The sequence below is a fragment of the Lethenteron reissneri genome, chromosome 12 (genome assembly GCF_015708825.2).
Source record: "Lethenteron reissneri isolate LAM-NWPU_2019-01 chromosome 12, ASM1570882v1, whole genome shotgun sequence".
Classification (NCBI taxonomy): Eukaryota; Metazoa; Chordata; class Hyperoartia; order Petromyzontiformes; family Petromyzontidae; genus Lethenteron; species Lethenteron reissneri.
The window spans coordinates 11996020-12008639 of NC_083790.1; the positions used below are offsets into that span (position 1 = coordinate 11996020).

A 12620-nucleotide genomic window follows, 5' to 3' on the forward strand; every position below is an offset into this window, starting at 1 on the left:
CGTACGTCGATATACGGCGCTAATCTGAGGTGCATTCATATGTTTACATGAATTCGCAGGGTCCCTTGTTCGTTTGTTCATTCACAGCGCGCGCCACCACTCCACAGCAAAAGCCATGCGATGACCACGTGGACGGTGTTTTGTGTGCCCCACCAAACATGGAGCTGGGTGTGTGTGACTGTGGGGCTGGGTGGTTTGTCGGGGTTGCCTTGTATGCGGAGCTGTTGCCAATCCCCTGGATAGAGAGAGAGAGTTACTCGCACGCATAAAGCGGCTACAGCTGACCGGATCAGTGATCGAGAGTGGGTACAACTCAGATCCGTGAGCAGCAGTGTGGAGGGCCATCCAGTACATTGTATAAGAGCGAGCCAACATCTCAACATGAACATCACAGGTGTGGCTAAGTGAGCGGTCTGTAGGAGCAGACGGAGTTCACCTGCAGTGTGGTTCGTGTGGCTTTGTAGCACGACGGTAGTTAACGTGTTTGGAAGTGCTAAGAGAGAAGCATGCTGTCTCATACTGGACTGAATGTATATTATTCTATGCTGTACCTATGTTGTATCTTGATTATATATTTTTTTATAGAATGGACTCGCTACAGAACCATGTTAACGTGCGTTGACCTGACTGACCTGATTCACAGCTTAACACACTGGTCAACAACACTGCCTTAAAAGAACAAACCAAATCTATGCCAAATATGTATTCAATAGCACGTGATGTAGTATGAAGAAGGGCTATTTCCCGAAACATTGCCAATTGTTGTATTTTAAAGCAGAGTCTTTGACGAGTATGAGGTTGTTATTAAGTATACATCTGCCAACGCAGCAGCATCACCAAATAATTTGATTCCCTGCTGCTGGACTGTCGCGTCTAATTGTTGTCACGTTATAATGCAGCGTGTGGTGGTCTCTTTCGGCCATCATCTGCCCGTGTAGAATATATTACACGTGTCAGAATTTAAAATGGGGGCAAATAAAGCTTACATTTCGATGGTATTATGATTATAAATGTAGACCACCACAAATACGAAATGATTTGAACGTGGACCGTTAACTTTGTCACACATGTTCATGTGTTTCTGGGTAGTGGTCTGCTTTTTAAACGAGCGCTCACAAGTTCTATCTTTGCAAAACGCAAGTGTCCTGCTGCTGCTGCTGTTGCAGGGAGAAATGTTGGGTGTATTTTTGGAAAGGCAGCCTGAGAGCGTGTAACTCAAGCCTGGCGAGAAGCGTCGAGTGCCATTCTCACAACGGCACAGTTTCAATCAGACCCTGACAATAACTACCATATCCACTCATAATGATGATGATTTACATTTATAAGGTGCCCTTAAACAATGGATCTCAGAGCGCCATCTATATAAAGGAGTGAAATAAGAGGAAAGTAACTCGGGAGAGATAGACGATATGGGTGCTCTTTATTGCAAGGCCCGCGGGTCACTAGTGGCCCATGGTGGCCTTTAGTGCGGACCCGACAATACACAACACGTGAAAACACCCCCCGGTATCGTGGTGCTGTCAAACCCCAATGGTTTCAAATGTGTGGCGGCCCTCACACTCTTCTTGGTTCTTTCGGTAAAGTCACGTAGAAGGGAAATAATAAAATAATAAAAACTAAACATAATCAAAATTCTCACGACGTTTCGGCCACAACGCAAGCAGCCGTCCTCAGGTGAAGAACAGGGCTGTTGGAAAGACAGCGTCCGAATGAACACCACCAAGCTTGGTGAAAGTGACCACCTCTGAAAATTTGCGAAGAACACTGGATTGAGAAGACAAGATAGAGAATTAAAGAGAGAGTAGGTCTTTTTTAGTTGGGGTCTTCAACCGGGACACCTTAAGTCTTCATTGACTGCGATTTTCTGACCTCGAATGGCAGGGGAATTCCAAAGCCTGGGCGCCGTGCAGACAAAAGAGCGGCGGTCACCCCCAAGTTTGAAGCCTGGAGCACGATACGCTGATCTGGTGGGGGAAAAAGATAATAAAAATAATAACAACATCACGACGTTTCGATCGCAATCGTCATCAGACGAGAGCTGCTGACGCACCTCAGCAGCTCTCGCCTGATGACGATTGCTTATGTTGCGATCGAAACTTCGTGATATTGTTATTATTATTTTTATTATATGTTTTCTATCTACGCGGCTTTACCGAAAGACCCAAAGAATATAAATTCCTGCAGTCACGAAAGCTTTAAGTCAAGATTTAAATAGACGCAGTTTATTGCATGATCTATTTTATTTAAGTGAGAATGTGTGTTGTCATCTGCCGTATGTATATCTGCTGTGTGTGTGTACAAGTCGCTCTGCGTGTGATGCAGCTCTATTTTGGTCAAAAACAAAAAACAAAAAGTGGCTCTTCTTCTTTGAAAGGTTGCCGACGCCTGGTGTAGCTGAACCAACTCCTGGATGTATGGTGGAGCAAGCCAAGCCTTACACAGCGCACTAATTCGGTATTCGCTATTGAAGCATTGCACAATCCGTAGCATATCCGACTCAGAATCAGAATCTTTCTTTAGACTGGAGGAATCCGATAAGCTATGGAGCACTTTTTTACAGATGTCCAGCATGGGCGGGTCAACAAGTTACAACCGCCAAACAATACTTACAAAAACGATGGTAGTGCAAAACAGAGAAAAAAATAAGCAAGTCACTAAATATAAATCAATAATAAATCACTTTTATAAGTTCCATTTGTCAAGCTTGGGCAAGGCAACAACAATAACAAAAACAAACCAGTCCCAGGCCACACCAAGATACTGTAACACTCAGTCCCTCAATAAAATGGAAAGTAAACGTTGAAATATTGATACACAGTCAAAGATCAAAGTTACTAATCACATTTGCAAGATGTGGCTGTATCCAGCACGACTCTTCTGTCTCGGTATATGTTTTGAAGGACGATCTACGATGTTAAGGGACTCACTGGCGACTGAGGAAAAGACGATGTATGAAAAGTGAGAGATATAATCATGTAAAGAAGATGACACAACATGCACAAATACTCCACTGGGTGTGGGCCGTTCATTGATCGGCGCGGATACGTGACTTGGATATCCGGCATACTCCATTGCCATTACGTTACCAACTTTCATTACTGCACTGCGACTTTGTGGTAAACTATTTCTAATTATTGTACGTACAACCTCTGCAACCAATGGCAACTGTCACACCCAGACATTCGCAATCATGATGAAAATAATCATTAAATAGCTGTAAAGCAAAAGCACCGGGCTCCGTGAGTGGTCAAGAGAAAGTCGAGGCATTTTCCTTTTGTAGATTAAATAGGATAAGGAGGAAGACGTGGACGCGAGGGAATGATGAGCAGATCCGTTGAACAAATGAGCTCTGTGTGTCGCGCAGGGGACAGCGATGGCAAGAGGCTGAAGAAGACAGGATGTTGCGAGAAGCTGCTTGGCATTCTCTCCATGGTCGTCATCATCTTGACCTTCCCTCTCTCCGTCTGGTTTTGCCTCAAGGTCGGTCGCGGATCCATCCATGAGCGATCCTTAAATTCCAACAAACTCGGTTGGAACACTTGTGTCTGTGTTGTTTTTCTTCCCCATTGTATGTGTGATCAGCAGCAGGACAGTCTTTTATTAAAACTCCAAAACGCCCTTAGAATAGTAGTCGCTCGTCAACGTGGGCACAACCTGATAGTGGCATCGCCTTTAGGTTGTATACTTTGCACAGACACTCAGCGTCACATAGCTTGTCACACGCACACAGCTACCAATGTGCACACATTTACACCGTGCAGATAAGATAGGCATTTGCATTCAAGACCCAAATAGGGGCCTTCCATAAATGACGCCATGCACTTGGGTGGGGGGGGGGGTCAGACATTTGTGACGATGTGTGACGAGGCGGGGGGGTTTGAAAAATGTGACGTCACATTAAAATGCGCAACTTTAAATAAATCTAGAATTGTTATAACAACACTAATTGTTATAACAACACTCCTACAACATCAGAGTGCAGCGCCACATTAAATACGCACTGCAATGACAATAGTTTAAAGCGATTTGAAGCATGTTTTATTTTCAAAATGGAAATATGGTTTGGGGGGGGGGCAGAGCTTTGTGACGTCATATTTGAGGGGGGGGGTCTGACTTTTTGTGACGCCGTGTGACGAAGGGAAGGGGGGTCAAAAATCGTCCAAAATCGCGTGACGTCATTTATGGACGGCTCCATACCTCCTGGCGTTGACATTCATCGAAGAGACTGATGTAACCATCAACCGCATCAGAACATCAGAATGCCGATGCACACATGTCCTTAATGAATGTGCAATTAGAGACATGAGGCACAGTGCGACTGTGGCCATGCAACCCAAGGTATGGACCAGACAGGAAACCACTGTAGCTTGCGCTCCCCTTCAACGGAGGAGGAATAGCAAAACTACACAAACTCTCTCCTGAAGCCCTATCATGGCGAGCAGACATCGGCATTGTCATTTAGCTCCTGAACACATTGCTGCCACGTGAAACTGAATAGTCATACTCTTTGGTTCTTTCGGTAAAGTCACGTAGGTAGAAAAATAATAGATCACGACGTTTCGATTGCAACACAAGCAATCGTCATCAGGTGGGACAACCACAGCAAGTTGTCTTGCTGATGATGATTGCTTGTGTTGCGATCGAAACGTCGTTATCTATTATTTTTCTACCTACGTGACTTTACCGAAAGAACCAGAGGGTATGGATTCCTGCAGTCACGAAAGCTTCAAATCAACAGAATAGTCATTCGCTTTATCCCCGTGTGCTTAACAAACCTTGAAGCTGGACTGGACTGATTTGTATCGTCTCTTCGTCGATCGGCAGGTGGTGAGGGAGTATGAGAGGGCCGTGGTCTTTCGCCTGGGCAAGTTGTTGCCTGGAGGAGCCATCGGGCCAGGTTTGTTTGCCTCGAAATCGTCGGTCGCGTCGGACAATCCGAGCACCTGCCACGGTGAGGTCCGCGTGGCAGCGCCGTCCAGCGTGGCCTCGTCCTGGATGATCCATGAACAAAGCACAGCGTGGGCGCTCTACGTTGCACGAACATGCATTTTGTTGGTATCGAGAAGGGTTATTTTACAGATTTAGATTTATTTAAATACCAGCTGTGACTCTATCAATGTCTTGCCCTTGCCATGCACCTCCGATTCGCACGATTAGCTACATACAGTGCGAAAGAAGTTCAACATACACACGTACATTTTCTACATAGCCACCCAAAGGAGATGACTTCACCTATATTATTTGGTTGTGAAATCCCTGTTGCAGTTTCATCACCATAATATTAAATATGCTTCAAGATACTAACAGCCCGATCCATGCATTGGCGTAAAGGGCTTTTCTTTGAATAAAAATAAAACAGCCACATCTGAAGGAAAATTTAAATGTGGACGCTTTTTCCATCCAAGAAATGGAGGAAATTGTTATTTCACTAGCACATGAATCAGGCTCCAAATCTCCTTCAGAGAGTGGAAAAGTTTAGAGCAGCGGCTGAGTAGTGCAACAACATTCACTCAGTCGTATTTGGCAGTGGAAATCATCATCATGATCAGCCTTAGTCATTCCACTGAGAAACACTTTGACACGTTATACGAGCGCGCTTCAGATTTAATGACAAAGAGGCAACACACATAGCTTACATCCCCTTTTCACTCCACTGCTGGATGAAGGCCTCCGCACGATGTGTTGGACACGACTGTTGGTTTGGCCATACTAGGCGCACAATATTTCACGGATATAAATGACCGTGACTCTTCAGGCACTGGCCCCAGCTCAGATTGAACGCTGGCGCGAATGTGAAATGGGATGATGGCCCCATTGCAGACAGCGGGAGAGGAGGGGGAGGAAGAGGTTGCGAGTCGGGCCGCTGCTGCTATTGTGGAGAGTTCCACCATGAGACGTAGTGATGGGAGAGCGAAGAGAGATGACCGGTGGACGGCCGAAAGTAGAGGTGCGGTGGCACAGGCAGGTGATCTGCTAGCTGACCCTGCTGGCGATGAGAAGCCAGTGGAGGGAGGTGAAGAAATCTCGCCGACGATAATATCAAAATGTGAGTGTAAGATTCCCTAGTTATTTGAACTTTGACCAAAGCAAGCCCAGGACTGTTGAAATATACATGGATAACGGTTTGGCACAAGTCACTGCATAATATACTGTACACACCGTTCAGGAGTAAAATTCAGCTGCGATAACTGACAAAGCAATCACCTTCGAGAATAAACTCTTTTAAACAATGCTGTGCGAGGATTGTCATTGAAATGCATCCGATTTATTTCCTCTCCCTGCGCCAGGCTTGTTTTTAGTGATGCCCTGCATAGACACTTTCGTGAAGGTGGACATGAGGACAGTCACGTTTGACGTTCCACCCCAGGAGGTGAGGCTCGGCCCGGTTTCTGCTTCTCTTGAGTCAGCAAGGAGGCTTCCACCTAGGCTGGCGGCTCAAATCGTTTTGATGGGAGGAGGGGAGTTGAACCGACCAATGAGAGGCGAGAAGAAGCCCCCCCACGCCCCCACATATACTTTAAATTGACTCAATTCTTATTCAATTGGTTCTATCGGGATAGATTTTTTAAAATACGTGAGAACTACTTACATTTTCAACTTGTGTTCCGCTAAACTATCTTTTAAACAGTTTTTTCGCGTGGTTTTTTAATTTAAAAAAACACAATTTTTTTTTTAATGCCAGTAAACCTTTAGGTGGGGTGCCACTCTAATGCCCCAAATAAAACTATGGCGCCTTAAGTCTCCCTTTATGTGTGACTAACCCAGTTTCCTGACACTGTTTCCAGAACTAAAAAGTGGTTTTAACACACAGGCATTCACGACCAATATGATTCAGAGTTGATTTTTGAGTCAGATCGCATCAGTAAAATGTGCGTCGCACACCCTCCTTCAGCCGATTAAGAAAGTGTTCACGTCAAACAATGTTCCTAGTTTTTACCGCTTCAATAGCATCAGTGTGTTGAGCAATCCACACACTTGTAACAATTGGGGACGACGTTGCGCTGGGTACATAGTTACAACCAGCGTCATCAACTGCCTGGCGCTGCCGATGCAATCTGAATCTTGAAATATATCACGAATAAAAGGTGGCTCCAAGTTTCCCACAGCTTTAGACGACGTGCATGCTGCACGTGTGCGTGTGGGGAGCGGTAGTGTCGCGATTAGCGCGCTGCGCTACGAACCTGGCGACCGGAGTTCGATTCTCAGTGAAGGCCAACACCAGCGACGATTAACTGAACCGGTCCTGGGCCTCCCCTAGGTCGACTCAGCCTTAAATGAGTACCTGGTGCGGTGTGTAAAAACGTCGCCACGGGGTGAGACAAAAGTGGCGGGGTGCTGGCCACACACCCCCTTGTGTGCCGTAGGCGTTCGCTAACAGCACATGCCCCAACAGTCTGTCAAGGCTATGTGGGGGATCTTTGCCTTTGTGCCCCTGGGCATCCGTCGGCTCGGGTGCCGTCCATAAATGACGTCACGCACCTAGGGGGGGGGGTCAGACATTTGTGACGATGTGTGACGAGGGGGGGGAGGTTTGAGAAATGTGACGTCACATCAAAATGCGCAATTTTAAATAAATATAGACAACACGTTCTACTTAATTAAATCGACTTTTGAATAAATGTTATCTCCTACAACATCAGAGTGCAGCGCCAAATTAAATACGCACTACAATGACAATAGTTTAAAGCGATTTGAAGCATGTTTTATTTTTTGGGGGGGGGGGGGGGGGCAGAGCTTTGTGACGTCATATTTGAGGGAGGCCTGACTTTTTGTGACGTCGTGTAACGAAGGGAGGGGGGGGTCCTAAATCGTCCAAAATCGCGGGACGTCATTTATGGACGGCCCCTCGATGCGCACGAATCCACAACCACGCAAACCGCACGGCAGACACTCCGATTGCCCCCGCGGTAGCGCAGATGAGCAGCGCAGCGTCGCCACCCCCTCAAGGCGGCGGCCTCGCCCGCCTCGTTGCAGATCCTGACGCGGGACTCGGTGACGGTGGCCGTGGACGCCGTGGTCTACTACCGCGTGCACGACGCCACCGCGGCCGTCACCAACGTGGTCTACGCCGACGGCGCCACGCGGCTGCTCGCGCAGACGGCGCTGCGCAACGTGCTGGGCACCCGCAGCCTCTCCGACATCGTGTCGGAGCGAGAGGTCATCGCCCGCAGCATGCAGGTGCACGCCTCCAAGCCGCAAAGGTCACGGGGAGACGGATGATCGATGTTCGCTCGCCACGCTGATGGCATTCGCCGTGATTTGTCACTGAACAGAGGGCTCCCATCTTCCACTCCGAAAGTCACCGATGCCACCAGTAGCCTCCTTGCCACCCACCTTCCTTGTTGTAGCTCAATCCTTCGGAACCGTGGCGTGACAACAACTTTGGGAGCGCATGGCACAGTCAACGATATGCAAACGTTAAAACAAATGCTCAACGCTGAAGGTTATGGCCAACTATGTAAAACATGTATTGTTTACTGGAACAATTCACCTGGCTGAGCACTGGAGATGTCCTAATACGCATGGCTCTCGCCGGCCATGCGCATTAGGAGAGGCGGCGATGTCCAATGTCATAATTCTGAACCAACATTTTTGTTAGACTAGACGAACTTGGCGGGAGTGGGGTGGGGGGCAGGTGAGCTGAGCCTTTAGCCATGTGGGGGGCCGGCAGGGGAGGAGGGGGGGTGGCGGTCAGTCCCCTTTGGCCCCCTGATGCTTCAGAGAGCGATGGCACATTGCAGTGGTTGGAGGCCAGCAGCTGTCTTTGCTTTCCCATTGTAGAGGCCGCGGAATGTACACTTGGCTGTGCCCGTGCTGTTATTTTTGTGCTCAGCACTCTGCACTATGCACCCAACGACCTCACTTGTAACTTCCCAGCCTCGGTTGACATCGGGAGCGAGTGATATCTGAACTGGGTCCTGGGCCCCTTTCTTCACCAACCCATAATGACCAGCGTGGTGAAGTATGGTCAAACAATTCCCCACGACCGACAAAGTGGGGAGGCCTTCATCCAGCAGTAGATCGACTGAGATCACGTGCATTTGTCTATTTACAGTGCTACAATTACCAGGCATTTAATGATGCATCAAATGATCAACTAAAGTGCATTATTTCATTAAGAATAGAATTCACATTTGGGGATCTGTCATCCCGTGTTCATGTTAATTAAACGAGCAGGGAAAAGGGGCAAAAGTAGTCAAAATAGTTCAGGAAAGTCTACTACCTACCTTTAAGCGCCTTCTAAAAAAAAATGCATTTAACCTGAACTGAGCTGATCTCTGATCTGGGCTCCACACCTCCGGGTCGCTGCCTTCAGGCAAGTGAAAATTCTGCGAGTTACTTATTACCATTCTTATTACAATGGCCAGCTGATCTAAAGGAGTAGGCCATGGACTATGCCCCTTTGACGGTCCCAATTGCACACAAACAGAATAGGATGCAGAAATGTAAACGCATTCAGAAAAACCTTCGGCACAGGAGTTCCCACCGCTGGCTTAGGGTCACCGATGGAGATGAGAGTATGGAGGCAGATTGAACGTCACCTGCATATAAAGAAATGCAGCACTCTTAATCGTGAACATGCAACAAATCGCTGTCTCCCAGTGATCTTACGGCTCATCACAATAAGGGGTTGTGATTCTGTTGAAGAATTTATCATTTTTGTCCAATTATATAAACATTTTAAGTCACCGTTATTGACACAGGTGTTGAGTTTTTTTGTTTTGTGCTGTCAATTGTTAAATATCATTAGCTTAATTTGACGTAATGTAACATTCTTATTGGAAATATGACTTAAACATTTTAAAATAATTGATTGCTATGCAACACTTCGAGATATGTGTATCATGTTTTTACTGAATGTAATTGTTCATGGCTTTACAGTTGCTGTTTAAGACGGCTGTTAAAACCACGAGTGCCATGCATCCTGAGGTGCGCTCCTGAAATCCCAGTTAGGGGTCATCTCAGCTCCAACTACATTGCTTCAGGGTTGCTAGAGTAGGTACCACTCCGCGGGAGACAACAGCCACCACGCTGTAGAGAAGCAAGGTATAATGTCCACCACTGATTCAGGGTCGTAAATGGAGATGAGTCACCACCCATCGACTTATCGTTTGCGACGGCAGCAACTTTACTTGACCCAGGACCAACTGTGGCCAGTGCTGTTTTTTTTTATAACAGCGATGGCTTCTCCGATGTGTTTTTGTGTTGTAGCGAGTGTTGTCCGGCATGCTGTACAACCTAAAAAACAGACGTGGTAGTAGTACTAGTTGCGCTGGGTTGTCACCCTTATTATCGCACCCCACAGACCAGTCTAGATGAGGCGACGGAGCCCTGGGGCATCAAGGTGCAGCGTGTGGAGATCAAGGACGTGCGTCTGCCACCGCAAATGCAGCGAGCCATGGCAGCTGAGGCGGAGGCGATCCGTGAGGCGCGCGCCAAGGTAACACCGCCTGGCTTGGCGAGCCAATACATCATCCCCGTGGGCTAAGGGTGTAATGGGCTCTCCACTGGAACAATGTTCCATGCCACTCCTCAATGCTGTGTGAACCACAACCCTGTTATTTTCGTAGGCAGCTGTCTATGCTGGATGCTCTTAGAATCCGATGGGGCCCTCTAGGCTTCATCACCTTCACCGTTTGTCCTCCTCATGTGGGGGTCTGCTGCCATCCTGCTTCTCTTTCTCCACTCATTCCTGTCCTGGGCCATCTCCCCATCCACTCCAACATTCCTTCGTATCCTGGCTCACCGCTTTGAACCACCTCTTTCTAGGCCACCTTGGGGCTTCCATGTTCATCACTTTTTTCCAATTTGGTTTCCCGCTTTTATTATGAAATGCCTTGGCCGTCTTGCTTCGACTCTTTTCGGCTTGTATGAGATGGGCACCATTCTCGTCTGCTTGATCTCTTCATTTCTGGGACCATCCATTTCTCAATTGTCAGGACACTTTTGTGGTTGTAATGGTTAGCAGACTAGACTCCCAATCCAGAGGTCGCCTGTTCGATTCAAGCTCCTTGCGCAGCAGTCGAAACAATGGGGCAAGTATCCTAACTCTTTCTCCGTCCACCCAGCAGCTTAAATGCATATACACAGTTTCATCGGCAGGTTGTGCATGTTTGGGGTAAAGTATGGGCACTAACACATTCCTACGGAGGGAGCTGGTAGGAACGTTGGGTTGCTCAGTCAATGGCCAGGGTCAACGGCGGCGTGGTGTATTCCGCAAATATGCCCGACTGTGAGGGCGGGCACAAGCCGGCGTGAGTAGGTTAAACGTTGAGTTTTATAAGAGCACCACGGGGTGACCAGCCCCTCCCCACCCAGCCCCACCCCACCCTCCCGACCCAGCCCCTCCCCACCCAGCCCGTCCCCACCCAGCCCCTCCCCACCCAGCCTCTCCCTCCCCACCCAGCCCCTCCATGCACGACGGACACAATAATCCCCTGTGGGCTGGTGTAACCAGGAGGTTCCTACCAGTACAAGTCGTCTAACCAGTGTAGAATAATGGGTCAATTATACTCAGTGGGAGGGTGGTGCTGCTTCTACCAAGCGGTGGTATGACCCAAGAAATCACAGGGCTGGACCATGACCTCGTATTTCTAAAAAAATCGGACCTATTATCTCCCGCCTCCCCTGGACTGGCAGGTTGTGTCGGCGGAGGGGGAAATGAACGCGTCGCGTTCCCTCAAGGAGGCGGCCATCGTGCTGGGCGAGTCGTCGGGCGCCTTGCAGCTGCGCTACTTGCAGACCCTCAACAACATCGCGGCCGAGCGCAACTCCACCATCATCTTCCCCATCCCCATAGACATCCTCAGCGCCCTGCGCAGCAACAGTAACAGTAGCAGCAACATGCTCTGATGGCTCCCAAGCCGGGACTCTGCCACACTTTACAAAGTCTGGGGAAGGGTGGGGGGGGGGGTGTTCTATGAGTGAATAGTTCCCGGTGGTTATTGGTTAGAAATTAAATCCGTGAAGTTTGCCCCCCACTTCGATATGCATAATAGTTCCAATGTACTTTAATTGTATTACATTTACACAACTGCTGGCTGCTACTGGCTCAGCACCGAGTCCGTTTGTGCACCTACTATGTATTTACAGGTTCCATCATCGACAAAAAAAAATCAACATTGTTCCGAGGTTAATGACATAAAGCGGGCTTGGGCAGAACGTGTCGCTAGAAAAGATGATGAACGAGGGTCAAGAATGATAATGAAGTGGCTGCTAAGGGATGGAAACGTCCGAGAAAAACGTACACCGAGGAGATGGAGCAATACGTTGAATTCAGTTCACGTGCCTTCATCCAGCAGTGGATTGATGCAGGCTAATAATGAAGAAACGTAAGCGCGTTAACTCTGCTCACTCGAGGCTTCAGTATCATTTCTCTGGTCACTCAGCAAGCATCGATCCTCACTGAATATATCTGTGCATGTTTTGTTTTCACACGTGCCAACGTGAAAGCAATAAAGGACTTTTACTATGGCCATAAGTCATTGTACGTATGGTGAACTTTTTTCTCAGCGTACGTAGCTCACCGTGCTAATTGTAACCCCAAGAGAATTTGCCGACAATGAGGTGGTTTCAGTTTTCATGGCTACTTCCCTCATGTTACTTCCATCTCTCCTTTT

General features: G+C 47.9%; 1 protein-coding gene across 3 annotated transcripts; it reads left to right on the plus strand.

Moving 5' to 3' along the window:
* Positions 1 to 220: 220 nt before the first annotated feature.
* LOC133341912 (stomatin-like) lies at positions 221 to 12543 on the plus strand. Of its 3 annotated transcripts, XM_061550740.1 has the most exons (8): positions 228 to 394; positions 2375 to 2454; positions 3365 to 3480; positions 4825 to 4897; positions 6288 to 6370; positions 7975 to 8178; positions 10307 to 10441; positions 11641 to 12543. In XM_061550740.1, exons 3-8 carry the CDS (start codon positions 3430 to 3432, stop codon positions 11851 to 11853), a joined length of 759 nt encoding a protein of 252 aa, XP_061406724.1. In that variant the 5' UTR covers positions 228 to 394; positions 2375 to 2454; positions 3365 to 3429; the 3' UTR covers positions 11854 to 12543. The 3 variants fall into 3 exon arrangements, with proteins under 3 accessions (XP_061406723.1, XP_061406722.1, XP_061406724.1); XM_061550739.1 differs by lacking the exon at positions 2375 to 2454 and having other exon boundaries at positions 221 to 394; positions 7975 to 8157; XM_061550738.1 differs by lacking the exon at positions 2375 to 2454 and having other exon boundaries at positions 224 to 394.
* The last annotated feature ends 77 nt before the right edge of the window (positions 12544 to 12620 follow it).